We start from the raw sequence: 20,382 nt of genomic DNA, 5'->3' as shown, positions 1-20,382 counted from the left end.
TAGAGCAGATTTCAAGCTTCCTAAAAATATCCCCACATGAGTTGATTGATAACATCGTTTGGCCGCTAGAGGGCGTCAAATTTCCTTTACCATAATCCAAGTGTGACTGACTATTCCATATCACATATTATATTGTAAATATTTTTAAGTCAGATTTCATGTATCTCTTAATCCAAAGAAATGGTTAAAATGTTAAATTTTAGACCTAAAATGTCTAAAATTTAACATTTTAAACTAAACTCTGTTAGATTTTGAGATATCAAAAAACCGACTTCAGCAGTGTCTTTTCCGTGAAATTTTAACATAAAATGACACCGAGACGTCAACTGTAACTTGACAAATAAAAAAGTTGTATTTTTTGACGTTCCAGGCCGCCATTTTGAATTTTCTGTCAAAATATTGACTTGCATCTCATTTTAAAGAAAATTTCACGTAGTTTCAAGAAATGAGAGACAAAATGGCATCGCAGGCCGCCATTTTGAATTTTTTGTCAAAATATTGACTTGCACCTCATTTTAAAGGAAATTTCACGTAGTTTCAAGAAATGAGAGATAAAATGGCATTCTAGGCCTCCATTTTGAATTTCCTGTCAAAATATTGACTTGCACCTCATTGTAAAGGAAATTTCACGTAGTTTCAAGAAATGACAGACAAAATGGCGTCGCAGGCCGCCATTTTGAATTTTCTGTCAAAATATTGACTTCCACCTCATTTTAAAGGAAGTTTGACGTAGTTTCAAGAAATGACAGACAAAATGACGTTTCAAGCCGCCATTTTGAATTTTCTGTCAGAATATTGACTTGCACTTCATTGTAAAGGAAATATTGCGTAGTTTCAAGAAATGACAGACAAAATGGCGTTCCAGGCCACCACGGGCAATATTGAACTTATGGGATTAAGCAATCCTTTACTGTTTACCGTCCTTGATCAAACACTACTCATATTTGAAATTAAAAATAAATAACGTAACAAACTGTCACTTTTAGAGAAATGTCAAATATCATTTGCGTGTTGTCTGTCTAAAGACAATTTTGACATCCGCCAATAATGGTTAATGGAGTGTCATATTAATAATCATTTTTTGAGGGTTCCTTGAAACTTAAGGTAGCCATAATACTTATTATTAAGGAATGATTACACTGGCCGACACAATTTTTGTAACACCATTCAGACCATTAATTTTACGATCCATATGCTTTTCTAGTAATAGAAAAAATGCCCATAAAGCTCTAGAACGTCCACTTTGTTTAATAGGCTCATTAGACCTTTATACATTGGCTTGTAATAGCCATGTTTGAGTTAGTTTAAGCCCCGCATGGGCGAGCACAGCAAATATGACAAACCCTCATTTGCACTATCACATTTTAAGCCAAGTTTAAGTTAAGGGTGGTTTACACATCAGAACAATAGGTGACGTTTGCTAGTTTTTAAAGAGAGAAAGAGGCCACCCCACATAAAAAGAAAAAACTAGAACTATTTAGTATGTTTCAAATATCTTTTTTTAATCTTTGCTTTGTTATCAGATTTTAACTTAATATAAACTAGATGCAGTCGCTATACAGATTTAAATCAGTGTTAAAATATATTTTGTAATACATATTATATGTACTATAATACCACTTTTCGCTTCTGGTTTGTTTAATGTAACAAGAAAACCTTACTTGTTATAAGTTTTTTCTTGGTACTTTGCAATTCATATGGGTCTATTTTAGGATACTATGCTATTCAGCTTTGTGTTACAAATTTTTTTATTATTTTGTCAGCTAGTGTTATTAATATGACCCTACAATACATTGTAAACAAAATTATTATAAATTGAAATATCTTGATTAAGTTGAAAATTGTTATCGTGGCCCATTATCCGTATAACGTTTGAATGCAAAAATTCTACTCAGCTCAAGCGTAAAACCGAGAGAGATCAATACAGTTATCTGCCCATTGCCGGTTAAGCCCGGTCGAAAATACTGATAACTTATTTAGAAAGGTGTAGATACAACCCTAGTAATTAAATAGAGACAGAACAAAAAGAAAATTGATTTCACTTGGTAAATACACACACAAAAAAACTGGACATACAGTTATTTTTAGATCTTTTCATGAAATAGAAAAAGGCTCAATCTACACACGCACGAAGGAGGGAAGAAAAACAAAGAAAGTACATTTCACTCGTGGAAAACCTTTCAGTTTTGGTAAATGCTTATTAAAATTCCCTACATCTCGTTTTAATATAGCGAAATAATTAATCAAGATAGTCCCGCCAACGCTAAAATTTGGCTCACAACAACACACTAAATCCGCTAGAAATTGGTTCAGTTCAATTTGGGGAATATGAATTCGAATAAATTAAGGGGAACAAATTTCAGAGTTTCCTTTTTCTTTGCCTATTTTGAAACCGGATCGATAAAGTCACAAAAACAAGATAGATGCCGTGTTACGTAACTTTACCAAATTAAGCCCATATGTGGAGAAAAGAGCTACTTTTTTACCAGCCCTACCTTTATTTCGTGACTTGCATATCTAGTATTCATTGTAATCAAGCTTTACTTAATTGGTCTGTTGCTAGTTGCAGGTATTTAAGCTTAAAAAGAGGTGTTATATTGAAACTAAATTTAATAAAAATGATCCAAGTAAAGTTCTGGTTAATTATTCCAGTCCTGGGTGTTTCAGGTATTTATTCTGCTTGACTATATACAAGTATATGCTAAACTGTGCCCTCATTTTACTTTTTTGCATCTTAGTGTATATTCTGATCGTAAAAAGCCTGCATTGTTAAAATCCATTTTCTGTGTAATTTTCCTATTTGTAGGCAATTTTGAGCCCAAATCCTATTTCAAAAACAACTTGTTGCTTGTACCGGGTTTAGTCCATTAATTGGTTCCTTTGTGCAACTATCAATAACCGGCAATTACCTTCCTGTTCCGAAAATTACAGTACAGTTTGCAGTAGGATTTTTAAAAACGAACAATGACTGATCGATGTTTATTTTCTTCTTAATATATGATCTCCATAGACCAAACGGTTCAGAAAGGATATGATTGCATTATTTCAAAACTCAAGTGGAAAAAAGGTGTCAAACCTGACAATATTCTTTAGTAGTCATATTTTGCAGTATATTGTCTGAGATTCGGAATCAAAACCGTTTTCTGAGATATTTAATGTTTTAGGTCCAGCTGATTTTCCAAAGAATTAGATTTTTCTAACTTCTACTTTTTTGTATGCAAATTATTCATATTTAGTGATACTTTCAATACCTTTTTAACTTATGTTAAAGAAGTAAAACCTCTCTGCATCAGATGTCAGCAGATCAACTTCAACAGTCCAACTGTAAGTCAGCTACATTAAATTGTCACTCGTAGAGGAAACTTGGGCTTTAAAAGGCGATTTAAGTTGGGAAAAGTCTTCCTGATCTTAAAGAGCTGATGATGGGATATAGTGTCCGATAGCAAAGTTCTAAATACAATATTTGGAGGAATTTTGTGGGGAAGTAAATTTGAATTTTGCTGATTCTAGATATAAATGGCTTTACGGTTACAACGTGTACAGTTTTTGTAACAGCGTCACAAATTTTCTACCTACAACAATTCTGAGCGCGTATCTAACCTCCCGTTTGATTTATATCTTTATAAGATGGGGTGGAAAACGCATTAGTGAGGAAAAAAACGACATTTCCCGCATATGGCGATAACATTACAAAATCGTTTACGGTTAGTTCTATGGTCGCCAGATAGAATATATGGATTCTCTATTTTATTCAGCTGGACTTTAACAGATTATCCCCTTTAAAGAACAGAAAAGATTGTTTGAAGCACTGAAAAAATTATCTTAAAACTTTTGAGTTGTTCGGTAATAATATCAGTGTTCTAATATTGAGTCGAGTTTTTTCTCATATTTTTTAGCTGTTCAAGTGCTTTATTATACGCGGAATATCTAGATATACTTTCGTCGACTGGAAAACTTTTTTAATAAAAATCTTCTCTCTACTTGAAATTTCATAAAAGAAGAGGTATTTTTATATGGAAAGTGTTGGAAATAATTTGGTTGGATGGGAATTTTTGTACTAAAGCAGAAAGTTAAATATAAATATTAAACGGGCCTTGAATTCTGTTTGATATTGAATTTGGAAGACAATATTGTTCGATATACCAGAGGCTATTTGTAAATATTTATTTAAGTCAAATTGTTTTCTTTTGAATAAAGAAGCTAATTTGGGTTTTTTTCTGCAATTTTTGTTTTGAAAAAATTAAGGATGTGAGTTTTACTTATCCAGTTTGTTTCAAAAATGTTTACTAAACCTCCGCCAATGGGTTAAACCGTAAATACCGCCCTTATACTGTTAAAATTGATTAATCAATCTTGACGTCAAACGACCCTCTCAATTTCCCCACCTACATATTTTCATTAAACTAAGGTAAAACATAGAAGCAATAAGCCCATGTTCAAAGTTTTGTAATTTAGCGTTCAAAGACTTATTATCAAAGTTAGAAATTTCCAACTTGTCATTTTCTTTGAAAAGTGAAGAAGGAATGTTGCTATTATAGTGGCAGTTTTAAAAAGAAAGAATTTACTAGGTTTCAAACATTTTTAAAAAAGAAGAGCTGAAATTATTACACAATACACTCACAGTGTAAGTAATAAGTGTTTTTTCCAAATGAAATATTTCATTTCAAGCAAAAAGCCAAATAGAACAAAAGCATCAAGATACGCTTCCGAAACATACGACTCAAAAGTTTCCTCATCCTGAACTTTTCGTGAGAGGGAAATATTTATATAATACGAATGTCACATATGATATATTTATACTTTGAACCCAGTGTCAGAAAAAAAAAATCATACAAATAATGTTGCTTTTTTGGGATATAAATACCCAATCTAAATATTTGGTCCCAGTTTTAACTAGAACACAAACAAACTTGACTTGTTAAGTATACTACCACACTATTGTCTTCAGTAAACAATTTGTTTCGAAGGTAGAAACTTGTTAATTAATTTCGTTATGGTTATATAATCAAAGTCAAAATTACTCTCTCAGAAGTAGAGTAAAGCCGTTCAGAGTGTTTACTGAGAAAACAATCAAGTTTAGAAGGTAATTTGAGTGTACAAGCGCCTGCAAAGGAAATCGAAGAGAATGTAAACATTCAGACAAGCCTCAAAAATCTCGTGAGGTTGCATAAAGTTTTATAATTACTGACCTTAAATTACAAAAAGTTGTGAATTCTCCACTTAAGATTGAAAATGACGAGTGATGGCACATTAGCCCTTTCCTCTTTATAAATATTGTTCCATATAAATACCGCTTAGGAAATTACGAGCGAGGCCCTTCAAGAAAATGATATATGAATTTTTAACATAGTTTGCCACAACCCATCATAAAACATGCAGCAGCCTCGAAAGGCGACGAATAAATTTCTCCAGTACAAGCGAAGATTTATATTTTGCGTTAAGTCTTGGCATTCTGGCAACTTTTCAGACTCATCCTTAGAAAAGATTTAGAAATTCTATTGCTCGGGAGTAGTACTGAAATATCCCTTCTCCTATTTTGTTAATAAATCTTTAAATTCTATTAAAGTTGGTGGCAACAGGCTCATGGAAAGTTACACTCAATTAACGACAAAACATTATTTTTACATATTTATAAACCATACGCGTATAGACGGCAGCCAATGAACTATTATTAAAATTAATGATACTTAGAACGGAAATACCAATTAAATAAAACCGTTCCAATCTATAACAAGGCGACCCCCAAATAACCACAATTACGAGAACTGTAAACAAATTGAGATTTGGTTCGCGGAAATTATTTTTTCCTTTTAACTTTTTTCCATTTTCCGAAATTTCCCATTTATTTATGCCATCACTGCCGTCAGTTAATCAGTTCCGGTTGACACTAACAGGTCAGCCTAGTGAGTTTAAATTTTGTTTTTCCCGAAAACAGCACGGTGATCTAGGCCATATGTTTCCAGTTGCCAACATGACAAATTTGTCGCTTGTTTACGTAGCTTCGTTTAAATGCGTTTGCGACGGTTTTTAAGTAAATAATTTCGTTCATTATTTTATGTTAACAATTTTATTCAATAATTTGTTAGTTTGTGTGAGTGTACAGCTTAACGGTACTGGATGATCATTTACTGAGTTAAAATGATAATCGATAGCAAGTTTTAAACCGAAATCCATAATTTCCTCGAAGATCCAACAATCGAAAATAAAAATTTCATTTTGTGAACGTCTCCTCTTTTAAGAGGAGCTTCTAAAAGAGTAACTTAAAGAAGAAACAGGATTAAAGCTTAAAACTACTAGCATTGTTCTTTCAATTTAATTAGCTGTATTTACAAAATATTGATTACGGTCTTTCTGCTCTCGCAAAAGGAATTGTAATAGCAGTGCAGAATTTCCGGTTCTGCACTAGAAATATATAAAAGAGTAGAAAAGGTGATTAAGAGTAGAAAAGAATATGTGTTTGCAGTGAACTAGAACATTCTTTTTGTTCAGTAATTGTCATGATTTAGGACGTATTTGGTAGTATTCTATAAAATTCAATAGGCTTCGCCCACAAATTGGAAAATGGAAAGTATGAGTGCTAAAATAAAATATTCTTGAAATTTTTTAACTTTATATTCCCTGATCAGATTTAAATTGATTATTTATCGGGCAAAAAACACGATAGAGAATAGTAGGATAATAATAAGTGCATCATTGCAAAATCAATGTTTGGTGTTAACAAACGTTTTGGACCATTTCGTACTAAAGCACGAATACAGAAACCACGACATTGCGTATTTGCCCTAAAGGAGACTAACTAAATTGAAAATAGCGCTACTGTAAACATACCCGCATAACTAGTTTTGCAAATGCACCTTATTTGCGAGATATGATTAGTTTCGGAATACACGCAACAAAGCGAGATTGCATTTCATTTCTCCTATAAGGGTTTCGATGTGAGATTTTAATTTGCCGCGTCTCTTTGTAACATTGTTATTCCGTTCCAATCGAGTCGCATATAGAATTAAAATTCCAGAAGGCATCTAGAAGAGAAAATTTCAATAGCGTACTGCAGAGAAAGAGCCCGTAATTAAAGCCGCAACTGTGGCGTATTACTCAAAAGCTCAAAGAAAATTTGAAAAATTGAGTTTCTAACTACAATAATCGCTCTCCAACTTGTAGTTGTTTACAAATTTGATTAACCCCGATGTTTACTTGAAGTTGAATTTATTAAAGCGTATGCAGGGTTAAACAAAAGGTGGGTGTACTAAACTCTGAAGTTAGCAAAACTCTTGAACTCTAAAACCTCTATTAAGACGTTTTGAATACGAGCTCTAATTATATTTCCAATTTTGATCCTGCTTTCCATAATGAAATTTCCTCAATGCGTGTATAATAAATAAGAGTGTCTTTGAGGCCAGAAATTAATCAGGAGCAAAGGCTTTGATACTATAATCTATACGTCGTCAAAATAGTCTTCTTGTTCAGTTTCAAAGCCTTCTAGAAGTTAATAAGAAAAGCTTTTTCTCTTTGAAATTGTATAAGAAGCAGACACGTCCATTTAGCTATGAAGACAATTTAGCGGGAATCTAACTCAGCATGTTTTTGAGGATAAAATGCCGACTCTGAACGAGTAAAGTTTTGATTAGATTGAATCCGCATCGACAATTTAAAGGCCACATCCGGAAATTTACATTGGGTTACATCATTTTGTGTAACTTGACTTCCTATTACTTACCGCTGAGAATGGAATGTTTGCATTCCATGATCCTGAGCACTCCCGGTTAAATCGAAATTAAATGAGAGAATTTTCCTCAATCTGACTAAATTTTATGGGTTTTTAAGGAAGTTTCAAAGTCTTTTGACGGAAACATTTAAACGATTTCAAAACTCTGTGATTAAAATATGTCAGGTCGCATTAAAACTGAGAGTTAATCCAGCAGTTGAAGAAACGCTTCAATTAGCAATAAGTACAAAGGATTGTGCACGTTTATTTGGTATTATTGAGTATTTCCTATTAATATTCGCTTGAGTAATAGATCGGAAATTCGCTGTGAACGTTGTGACATATTTCTGATTAAACTTTGGAAATATCCATTGTTGTTATTTGTTGTACGTTCCATCGTCAAATTAGACCACGTATTTGGGTATTAAATTGGATTACCTATATGAATATTGCTTTACACAAGGGTTTATTTAACAGCAGCCCCAGTCAATTAACAAAAACATCACAATAGGTTTGTGGAGGGATTCATTTCGCAGTGTAGTCAGGGTTTTACTACTAATAACGATAATTAAATTGTTACCCAACTGATTTAGGTTTTCAATGCCAATATTGAAAGTTTACTCCAGCCAAATATATTTGACCAATAATTCTGGGAAAAGGAAAAGCAATTTCTCAAAGCATCAACACGATCGGAATAGGTTCATTCAACTGATCGGCGAAAGGACGACACAATCTACTACAAAAGTCTATTCTAAAAAGCGACGAAACGGGATTTCTATCGACGTTTCTATAGTAAAATCAACCTAGTTAATGGGGTAAATATTTGCTTATTCGACGTGTGTAACTCGAATTGCCAATTGCACTGCTACAGCATTGTTATTCTAAATTTCGAAATGTATTAACAGATTGAGAATAGTTAATAAATTACTGTAATTAAATTGAATGAATATTATATATTATCGATTTTTTGTTCACTCTTTTTAATACAGGTTTTTTTACCCTAGAAAAATTCAAAAGAATTTATACTGCTTCAAGTAAGCTGTACGTACTACATTTTTCTTGGAAATTTCTAACAATGGAAATTCCGAACGTATCAGAATTTTTAATTCCCCTTGATATACTAGGATATTCCCGTAAAAATGTGTGTTATGAGATAGCTTGCCAGTCTTTAAAATTTCAGGGCTTTTTAAAAGAGTGTCTTGGTTTTGTAGGTTATATTATTATTTCTTTATTACATACAAAAGCTCCTGTTTTTTTAGAACTATTGTAATTAAGTTGGGACGCCCTGTAGATTATTCCTGTTCTAGTAACTTTTATAGTGGTTTAAACTTAAGTGTTTGAAAACTAGTGGTTGTCCTCTACTGCGCTTTGAGTAAAAACAAAAACAAGGATTCCTACTTTTCCCATTTAGAGAGTATCATCTTATTAAAGGTGAATGCCGCAGCTGAAAGAACGTACTTAACTAACCCACCCGCCAGAAAGTATTTGCTCCGAAACTCCTTAAAAGCAATGTACAAAAACCGGTGATTTCCAAACTTTTCCAGTTTTGCCCTTCAAAAAATCTTCTTTGCTTTCAACGTAAAGGTTCAATATTGTTTATTTGCCACTGATTTATTCCCTCACGTTCTGCATTAAATCCATCATGGAAGTTTTGCATTAAATGAGTTAACGCTAAATCCTCAATGGAATAGACCGTTTTTATGGAATTTATATGCATTCAGTCTATACGAAGAGTAAAACTCTCGTTCATGTTTGTTTAAATAATTTCTACATATCTGAAATCCCCTTTTAAATTTTAGATGAGGCTAAAGTGAACATTACTGAATTTAATTCAATTATGGAACGATGTAGGCTTCGTTTCAACAAGCTTAAAATTGGTCGGCCATTTTTAAATAGTCTCACTTGGATGGGAATTGAAATCCCCTTTTCGCAAATATATTCGCTTTAAAGCTTTTTTTATTGGATTATGTTTGGACACGTAAATAAATGGTTATTCGCTTTTCATAAACTGGGGAATTTTTAATTGCATTTAGAATATTTGGGTTATACAGGGTGGTCCAGTTTTAAACGTCGATAATAAACCACCTGATAGCCCATCAAAAGATAAGATGACATTATGTAATTTTCCTGAAAAGTGCCCCCTAAAAAAGATACAATCATCCAAATTTCATTTTGAGTTGTCTGAAACTGCATTTCAAGCACTAAAACCAGTCCGGAAATCAAAACAAAGATTGTTGCGCATAACAGTCATTTTTTACTACTAAAAATAGTCTAAAAGTACTTTTAACTTTACTAAGAGTAAAGAAAGCTTAAAATTGTATTTTCAGGACTTCAGTACAACTCAGTTTTCCTGACTGAATTAAGTGTAGAAATCAATGAAACACTCGAAACAGTCCAAATTAAATTTTTGGGACTAATTCATTTCTAAAAATTAGCTTTCAAGACTAATATCGTAGCATTTAGTGCCAAAATTTTTTACTTTCATTATTGAAGAGTCTGAAACTTGACTTTTACTATTATAGGTAGTCTTAAACACGATTTTTCAGTCTTAAAAGCACTAAAAATGGTTCGAAATTCTTAGAAACATTCCAATTTATTGCACCGATGAGTGTAAAAGTCAAATCAACAGTGAAGAGGCTTGAAATGACATTTTCAAGACTATGGACAGGTTACAAACTTGCTTTAAATCCTGATAAGTCAAAAATTTTGTGAAGATAGTGTTGAAACTCGATTTTCCAAGCAGTTTTGAAGCATTAAAAAATAGTCCAGAGTTTTAAGGAAAAACAAAGTAAAAAAAAACTTGAAAAGAGTCTTGAAGTTAACTTGTATGAACTTCAAGACTAAAATATTGAAGTTAGTCTTTTCAAATTATGAGAACTTATTTCAAATGTAAATTTTAAGCTTCTGATGTCACTTTTTAGTGTCCAAGTCAATTTTCAAAGTTTTAATGTGTAAATTTGTAGTAAAAAAATCTAGAAAAAGTAGTTTTTCATGTCTACAAGTCAACTGTCAATACTAAAGTCTTTCAATTTGTCTGGAAACTATGAAACTGGTTACAAAGACAATTCAATTTTCAAGTCAATTTTCATTGTTTCAAAGTCAATTTATTGGTTTCTGTTCATTTTCAATACTAAAGTGTTCCAATTTGTGCGGAAACTATGACAACTAGCTACAAAGACATTTTTTAAGCTTCTTAAGTCAATTTTCTCCGTTTTCAACACCATTTTTAAGTTTAATTTGGTCTTTGAACGTCACTCAACTCAATTATCTCGTAAACGAAGTTTCAAATCAGAATTGTTTAGGAGATACTTTCTTTTTCAACTTGAACACGAAAATTAAAAGAAAACGGTCAATTTGAAAAATATCCAGTGACGTAGAAAAGGCGGAAAAATGAAAACAAAATTCCTGTATCTACGGCACTGGAGAATTTTTTGAGTTTTACAAGTGCTTGTTACAAACTTGATCAAAATAGCTCCAATTGTCTGACAGTTATAACAAAAAAACCGATTTTTGAAAATGACATAGTACATGCCAGCTTATCTTTTGATGGGCTATCAAGTGGTAAATTATTGACATTTAAAACTGGACCACCCTGTATACTAAAATGTAGAATTTCGGTTCGAAAGTTTTTGGTTATTCCTAGAAACAAATTCTCGCTGCATTTGGCACCTGCTAAACCGGAAGGTATTAGCCATTTGAGAACATTTGTGTGAAAGCCTTAATTAAAACTGCTAACACGGCCTGTGCCTTGCGGACACGTTTGACGGAAATTCTCTAAAAGCTTTTCGCTCGGACCTAATCGATTTTCCTATAGCGTTAAATCGAACTATTATCTTAAAAAATACCAACGTCGTCGTTAATAAATAATCCTCGAAGATGAGAAATGATATTATCCTTCGTGATTTTTACGCTTCATATTGCAAAGGACGGAAAATTTTATCTACATAATCTATATAATATCCCCTATCCAGCGCTTTCTCAACAACACCGCCGAATTTAAAGCCGTTATGAGAAACAGGCTTAAACTGAAAGGCCCTAAAAATAAAGTGTAGGGAAAATATTACATATTATCCTTTTAAAATCCAACGTGTCCCAAAACTTTGTCAAGTCCCTTAAGTAGTCCAGTATATTTAACAAAAGTTTTCTCGAGCGCTCAGAAAACAATAGCAGTTCTTTATTAAAATGCCATTATAGACCCATGTTGGAATTGTGTTTACGTTGTTAAACAATTCCTCACTACTACTATAAAGGGCTTAAATGTAAACAGCGTTAGCCCTTTGCGGAGAGAGTATTTTAGGAAGGACTAGGGGTGGCTGTTTACATTCCCAGGACACTACCTGTAATAGTTACCAAGGGTGTATTTACCCGACTTATTTGATTTTCGAAGTTATTTAAATTGTTAGTTCCACTGTATAAGCTACAAAACTGAGCAACTTTGATGTAGAGTTGGTTAGAGTACTCAAAAATGACGTTATATACATCTTGCTTAATCCAGATTTTCCAGTTTAACGGAAATTACTATGAAGTGAAATCTTTATGAATAACTTAATACAGAAGCTGTCAAGTGGCTGTAAATAGAATTTGAAATTTTATATAGGATAGGTTGATGATTCGGGTCAGCATATATTTGATGGAGTGCTTCTTGGAAATTAAATTTTAGCAGCCCGTCATCATCGATATTTCGAGTTAGTGAATGCATTAAACGAGTAACACAACCGCTGTTCGGTTAGTGTCGAATTTAGCTTGTTAACATTCTATGCCGTATTAAATATTTAATTTTTTTTTGACACTGTATCATGAATTTCTGACTTTGTTACAGGACATGATGAGCCTTTCGACTTCTACTACGACACCGAAGATGAACAAGAAAGGCCCAGAATTACGACATTCGTTCAGTCCTTGGCGAATTACGCCAACACAATTCCTCCTCCTAGCAGCGACCCGGATGCTCCTACCCCACCCACTAAAGGGGCACAAATGGGCACTCTCATGGGGGTGTACTTGCCTTGTATTCAAAATATTTTTGGTGTCATTTTGTTCATCCGTCTTACTTGGGTATTTTGATGTTGTTTTTAAATCTAGAGTTGTTTTACATTTGAGGTTATTGTAGGTTGTAGGAACAGCTGGTGCTGTTTGTGGCTTTTTGATCGTATTTATTTGTTGTTGCGTTACTATGCTCACAGCCATTTCCATGTCTGCCATTGCTACAAACGGAGTAGTACCGGCGGGCGGAAGTTATTTTATGATATCTAGATCTATCGGACCTGAGTTTGGTGGCGCTGTTGGAATGCTTTTCTATACGGGTACAACTTTAGCAGCTGCGATGTATATCGTAGGTGCTGTTGAAATTGTGTTGGTAAGAATAATTCGTTGGTTCCACATATAATAGACCGATCGTGGACTGGAATTTTCTAACACTTTGGTACTTACTAGGTTTATATGGCGCCTAGCATAACTCTATTTGGGGATATATCCGATGAGACAGTAAAATTCAACAACTTTCGGATTTACGGGACTTGCATTCTTCTCATAATGGGTACCATCGTCTACGTGGGTGTTAAATTCGTAAATAAGTTTGCCGCCGTTGCCCTGGCTTGTGTGTTACTATCTATTTTAGCTGTCTACGTCGGAATCTTTTTTAATTTTCATGGCAGCGACAAATTACAGTTAGTATTCTGAAGCTCCAATCAACATTTCCAGAATAACTTGCTTTTTTATAGAATGTGCGTGTTAGGAAATCGTCTTTTGAGAGTAAACGACATTAGCTACTGTACAAAAAATGTTTCTGGACCCTTATACCAAGAGTTTTGCCCTAATAACACTTGCTATGATTACTGGCTGAAAAATAACCTTACTATTGAAAAGGGTATCAAAGGATTGGCTTCTGGGGTATTCTTTGGTACTGGTTTCACTCACGCTTTTTAATTATTCTATTTAAGCAACCCATGAATTTCAGATAACGTACAGCCCAGTTTCTTGACTGAAGGTCAATTCATATCGAGAGGAAACTTGCCCTTAGACGTAGAGAATGTAGATGATAAAACCTATTCTCAAGTTATGGTCGATATTACGACCAGTTTTACTATACTGATCGGTATTTTCTTCCCGTCCGTAACTGGAATTATGGCTGGATCAAACCGCTCTGGTGATTTAAAAGACGCACAAAGATCTATACCAACGGGTACCATCTGTGCCATTTTAACTACTTCTACTGTGTATTTATCTTGTGTTTTGCTGTTTGCTGGTACTGTAGATAATCTACTTCTACGAGACAAGTAAGTAATTTATACTTTAATAGTTTCTACACTTTTTACTTTAAAACTATAGCTTATTATTAACACCTCTCGAATTTTCAAATACACGTATAAAATTGCAGTGACCGTAAAATCTTAAAGCAGCGTAAAATAAGTATCAAACAGGTACAGCCCTGATCAACTTTAACTTTATTACGCCATAAAAATCTTCCTCGTAAAATACTGTTTTACTTCACATAATACATAAAACAATATTGTGTCAAAAATAGATTATAACCTTTGTAACCGTTCTTATAAATCATTACAAAATAGCTAGAGTGTGGAAGTAGCAATTCAATATGCTTGATTTATATTCTGAAATTTAACCCTTTAAGTGCAGTTATTCCAGAAGCTAAATTCAATAAAGTAATCATAGAGCAGTTCTTAATAAACAACCAAAGAGAGAGTTAATAATTCTAATAAAACATAAATTAACTAGACTTCTGAACTTACTTATGTTTTGTTTTTTTAGATTTGGAACCTCAATAGGAGGAAAACTAGTAGTGGCAAATTTCGCCTGGCCAAATCAATGGGTAATCTTAATTGGATCCTTCTTGTCAACTTTGGGTGCAGGTTTACAATCATTGACCGGAGCTCCCAGATTGCTCCAAGCCATAGCCAAAGACGAAATTATTCCTTTTCTAGCTCCATTTTCTGTATCGTCATCTCGAGGGGAGCCTACCAGAGCTTTGATTCTCACTTTGCTTATTTGTGAATGTGGTATTCTGTTAGGAAATGTAGATGTTTTGGCTCCCCTTCTGTCTATGTTCTTTTTGATGTGCTACGGATTCGTCAATCTCGCTTGTGCCTTGCAGACTTTACTTAGAACTCCAAATTGGAGGCCTCGTTTCAAATATTATCATTGGATTCTGTCCGTCATTGGATTGTGTCTTTGCATATCGGTGATGTTCATGTCTTCTTGGTATCTTGCTTTGGTTGCTATGGGTATGGCTGGGGTTATCTACAAGTACATCGAATATAGAGGGTATGTTACTACTAATATAATCTAGTGCAGCTAAAATTACGTTGCGGTTAATTTTAAGGGCTGAGAAAGAATGGGGTGATGGTATCAGAGGTTTGGCATTGTCAGCTGCAAGATTCTCTTTATTGCGTTTGGAGGAAGGTCCTCCACATACGAAGAACTGGCGGCCTCAGATTCTGTTGCTAGTTAAAATGAACTCAGAACTTCAACCTGAACACCGCAAATATATTTCTCTAGTATCACAGTTGAAAGCTGGAAAAGGTTTGACTATTTGTGCTTCGGTTATCGGTGGAGACTATACCGAACAAGCTGGAGAAGCAACTAGAGCTAAACAAACTTTGAAGTCTATTATGGAAAAGGAAAGAGTGAAGGGATTTGCTGAGGTTTTGGTAGCTAAAAACATTTCTGATGGACTATGCAACTTGTGAGTTGAATTATATTCATCAGCTTTTGCTCAAATATATTTTTAGGGTTCAAACTGCTGGTTTGGGTGGGTTGAAACCTAACACAGTAATTATGAGCTGGCCTTATGGATGGAGAGAAGACGCAGAAGAAGAACAAGCATTTGAGAATACAGTTCGAACCTTGACAGCTGCTAAAATGGCCTTGCTCATTCCTAGAGGCATAGACTTTTACCCCGATAGTACTCAGAAAGTGTCCGGATATATTGATATTTGGTGGATAGTCCATGATGGAGGTCTGCTCATGTTGATTCCCTTTTTGCTCAAACAACATCGCAGCTGGAAAAATTGCAAATTGCGTATCTTCACTGTGGCTCAGTTTAATGATAATTCGATTCAAATGAAAAAAGATCTAAAGAAGTTTTTGTATCAGTTGAGGATTGAAGCTGAAGTTGATGTGGTTGAAATGGTAGGCAATACAAGTTGTCGAGTTTCTTAATTGTTACATCAGTATTGGTTTACAGTCGGACAAGGATATTTCCGCTTATGCTTATGAAAGGACTTTAGTTATGGAACAACGGACTCAAATGTTACGTGAACTTCATCTTACCAAGAAGCAATCTATGGGAATGGTAAGTTTATATGATTTTCATAACTTTAGCTTATAACCAAGGAATAGTGTTTAGTTTAAATATGAAGTGTAACTGTATTTTTACTTATTTAGACGCTTACGAACGGTGGATTTGAAGAAACTATCCTGGTAAATTTAGAACGTGTCTGTCACTCTCTTTATTTAGCACATTATTAAGCGTTTTTTTAATTTTCTGATCATCTGTGTATTTTACATTCCCTCATTGACTAATTTGTTCAATCACTCATCAGCGTTCTTAGTGTTTCCGCTTTGACGTTGCCAGTTTTCAAAATCCTTAATGAACTAATTTTAGGTGCAATCTGTGGTGGACCAGCACCACACAGTGGAAAAAACCCCATCTAAAGTTAGGTTCGAAGATCCGAAACCTCTTGAAAATGCTGATAACAAAACTGAAAACTCTGATGACCCAAAATCTGAGCCTACTAATGAGGTTTGCTCTATTTAACTGACTATTAAAAGTTACTAAGTTAAAATGGTTTTGCAGCCAAACCCGAAGGAAGAGGACTGCGAGAACAACACTACAGAAAAAGAGGATGGAGCCTCGGAGAAGGAAAGCCTAAAAGAGCAAGTTGACGCTGATTCAAGAGAAAACGACAACAGCATTTCCCTGTAAGTTTTTTTAACGTCAAACTTAGTGAGTTTATTGTAAATTTGTGGAAAATTTCAGAGAAGCTGACACGGTACGTCGCGTCCATACAGCAATGAGGCTCAACGAGACCATTCGGTCAATGTCGAAAGATTCGCAGCTTGTCATTTTGAATTTGCCAAGTCCACCGAGAAATCCTGTACCAGGAAAGCAGTATTATTGTAAGTATTCATGTGTGATTTGCTATTAATCTTGTTGTTGTTGTTGCCGCAACCCTTATTAATTAAAACAGCTTGATTGGAGTTTAATTGCTTACAAATTCGGTAATATTAACGTTTAATGCGAGAATACCAACGGGAATGTTTAGGAGCATCAAAAGGGAAACAGGACAATAATAATGAGGTTTCTTAAATTGTATCACAAACATTTCTATACTAAAATTTTTGACGAAGGTTAACAACTAGACAATATTGGATCTTTGTTGTAGATTTGGACTTTTTGGAGGTTCTGTCCGAAGGAATGGAAAAAGTGCTCATGGTGAGAGGAGGAGGTCGCGAAGTGATCACCATTTATTCATAATCTAGCAAACATTCACCAGTTATATTGGTGATGGTAGCCAAAACGATACTAATACAAATATATTAATCAAAGAGGACTCTGTCGCATAACAAGCTTAAGTATTTTAGGGGTTCTCTAACGGATAACTTTTACTATTCAATTTTATTTTTCAGTATTATTTATGTCAGTATTTAAACTAAAAATCTTCTAAAATCTCATTTCGCCCCGTTTGAGAACCCATCGCACTCTATGCGGTATTTCAGATGTATTCAGAGTGCCACAACAATTCTTAGAATCGTTAATACTAAATATGAATAATTGTTCTTTACCACTAAATCTTGTGGTACTCAATATAAATAGGTACCGAATAATGGTGTTAAGGAATAGTGATTAAACTAACCAAAGAAGTTCTTCTAATGTTAGTAGATCGTATTTCGAAATCGACTTAGGTTTATTTACCGTTATGTGTGAGTAGTTTTGTTAGTAAGTCACACTTTCAAATCAAAATAACGTCGTTCCATAAAGTGCTCATTTTTCTATAAAAACTATACCGGCCATAATAGTGAGTCTGTCATTATTAGCTCATACATCGGTCTAGTATATTATTCCAAAGTGAATTAGACTAGACTTATTTATTTAGTTTGTCGAGGTCTTCGCGTAATATTAGGATGTCATTTAGCATATTGGGTAAACGATAGTTGTACACAATATTGACATTTTATGCATTAGTAAAGCTTAAGACGTGTCAATGAAAAACTGCCATTTTGGGGACAGTAATAATAAATAAAGTGTCAATAAGTATAAGAGATCACTTTAGTCTCTCAATTTTGCGATAATTTAGACCTACGTTAAGGTTGATATAAGACTCATCGTTTACTAGGCCAGAGTACTTATTAGTATTCTAACACTATAACCTAGTAGTAACTAACTGAATTTTCAAAACCTATATAACATTAATTACTTATACGAAAAATAATCAGTTAGTACTATAGAAAATTTACTATTTGCTTTGTGATGTAAGAAAAAAATAGTACATCAGTCTTTAAAGTTCATTTTCATCCAGTATAGCCCTTAACAAATAGCATGTTTAAAACTGTAGGAGCATTTAATAACACCACTTGACTTAAATGTGTATAATGATGTCTAAATATAAGAACACGTATTTTTCGCGTAAAAGTATTGTAGTAACTATAAATTTGAGCAATATTAACTTTATAATATTAAAGTATTATGTATTTAACTGTCAAATTATGAGTGATAGAATTACTAAACGTACTTTATATACATATAAAGAAACGTACAATCTTACGGTACGTTAAATCGTAATTTTCTTCCTCGAGGTACCTTTAAAATGTTATATATTTATTAGAAATGATATTTTTACATTTTCACAAACATATACACACAGGGTGTCTCCAAACCATTATTCTGTAATATCTACTATACGGTCTCTGTTATTGTCTTTTTACATTATGTTACGAATAATTTAGTTAATTGTTGCATAGTTATAGGGTTATAGTTAACTCGTATAGCGAATTCCTTTATACGATAAACGTACTAGCAACCTCAAATCAAAACACTCTTCTCACATCGGAGAACCAAAATCTGTTTTCACTTTTATATACTTAAGCAAATTTTATTCTTGTTGATGCTTTAGAATATAGATATAATTCATGTTGATCTAGAGTAAATTTATTATTGGGAAACACCCTGTAGTTCTAAATAGATTGAAATTTTAATTTTTCTCCACTAAATATAATTTATGGTATAGGATGACAGGCAAATATTATAGAGAAATATTTTTAAACTTTCACCAACATTCTACAAGTAGCCAATAATAAATATAAAACCTATGGTTACAAAATAGGTTTAATTTTATTGTTAACTACCTGTAAATAATTCGGAGCTATGTTAACTTTTTGTCAACTTTTTTTAAGATTCTCCTAAGTAACAAAATTGAGAACTAGTTATAAGATAAGGTCGTAGTAAAGTAGCTATGTGGTATCATCTAGTTTTTGAACTAACAAGAAACATGTACGGACTTAAGTCCAATAAAAAAGCTATTTTCAGCATAACCCAAAAAAACATATAGACACTAATTCGTGTTACATTTAAAACAATTTCGAACTGCCTGATCCGAAAAATAACTACATCAGGGGAACGATTCTCTAAAAATGAACTATTGGCTGTGTCAGTTTTAAAACAAAAGTGAATGTTAGTCTTTAAGCGCCTCAACGTTCCTTATCCAAACCTGTAATAATAGAGCCACCCTAGTTTAACTTAAATCCTGGAAATCACTTAGATGACTATTTGTCTGCAGACAATCAAATGAGTGTTTTTTTGATTGTTTGTTGTTGCAAATAAAACAACCCCATTTAAATAATCATTCCAATTACGAAAAAACGAATGTGATATCCGAACGGGGTGGCTTAATAGTTGATGTCAGTGCCACATCGTCGTTAATTAGAATTAAGTAAATGTGATTTACACTTTTCCAGACAGTGTGCTGAACATAGCTTTGACGTCAACCAAAGTAATCTTTAGTGAAAAGATAGCATGTAAAATAGTGATCAAATCTAGCCTTAACTCTGTTTAATAATTTGTATGTACTCGATGTGCCAACTTTTGGCCTTTTTAGCCAAATTTTCATTGAAGAAATTTTCTCCGGATACTTTGGCCGAAAACCCAAAAGTATTTAAGAGTAAAATGGTAACGCCATTCTCACATCAACCAATTATGGCTGTTGGTGCCTCTAACTTTAAGTGGTGGCGTGATAGAGTTTACATTTTTTTATCTATCGAAATCTATTAGGGCCTTGGACTCTATGTCATTTATGGAGTATGCGAAAGTATTATTTCACGCCACTTAAACTCGTGTTATCTTTTTACGACAGCGGTCGAAGTCTGATAAATATGCGCTTATGCAGAGTCTACCTAATATAAAATATAATTGGTTGTGGTGCCATCACGTATTATTGTTTAAGTCTTGTTATGTTGTCCCTGGTCCTAAATTTCTGGACTTCTGTTAAATTTTTAAATTCTATTGTAGGAACCCTAATTTTCCAAGTTTCCGATTATCAAGTTTGTTCTTTATTACCTCTATGAAGTATTCTTATTATTATTACTATTATTATTGACGATGTGTTCATTGGATAAAAATTTAAAAAAAAATATAAAAACTTATAATAGTTATGTTGAGTTTTATT

General features: G+C 33.4%; 1 protein-coding gene across 3 annotated transcripts in view; it reads left to right on the top strand.

The window, feature by feature from the left end:
* kcc (solute carrier family 12 member kcc) overlaps positions 1–20,366 on the top strand; it is a 43,583-nt gene extending 23,217 nt beyond the window's left edge. For 2 of the 3 annotated variants that reach the window (XM_081993705.1, XM_081993706.1), the window contains exons 2-15: positions 12,525–12,760; positions 12,816–13,061; positions 13,139–13,371; positions 13,426–13,604; positions 13,662–13,980; positions 14,471–14,983; positions 15,042–15,404; positions 15,451–15,850; positions 15,906–16,013; positions 16,106–16,141; positions 16,326–16,463; positions 16,518–16,642; positions 16,701–16,840; positions 17,107–20,366. In XM_081993705.1, coding sequence (XP_081849831.1) covers positions 12,525–12,760; positions 12,816–13,061; positions 13,139–13,371; positions 13,426–13,604; positions 13,662–13,980; positions 14,471–14,983; positions 15,042–15,404; positions 15,451–15,850; positions 15,906–16,013; positions 16,106–16,141; positions 16,326–16,463; positions 16,518–16,642; positions 16,701–16,840; positions 17,107–17,198 — 3,128 coding nt within the window. In that variant the 3' untranslated portion in view covers positions 17,199–20,366. The remainder of the gene's footprint in view (positions 1–12,524; positions 12,761–12,815; positions 13,062–13,138; positions 13,372–13,425; positions 13,605–13,661; positions 13,981–14,470; positions 14,984–15,041; positions 15,405–15,450; positions 15,851–15,905; positions 16,014–16,105; positions 16,142–16,325; positions 16,464–16,517; positions 16,643–16,700; positions 16,841–17,106) is intronic. The other variant, XM_081993707.1, reaches the window with a different exon arrangement.
* Positions 20,367–20,382: the final 16 nt, after the last annotated feature.

Source organism: Ips typographus, linkage group LG16 (assembly GCF_016097725.1).
Source record: "Ips typographus isolate SLU linkage group LG16, UJ_Ityp_2.0, whole genome shotgun sequence".
NCBI lineage: Eukaryota > Metazoa > Arthropoda > Insecta > Coleoptera > Curculionidae > Ips > Ips typographus.
This window is presented reverse-complemented; position numbering and strand designations above follow the sequence as displayed.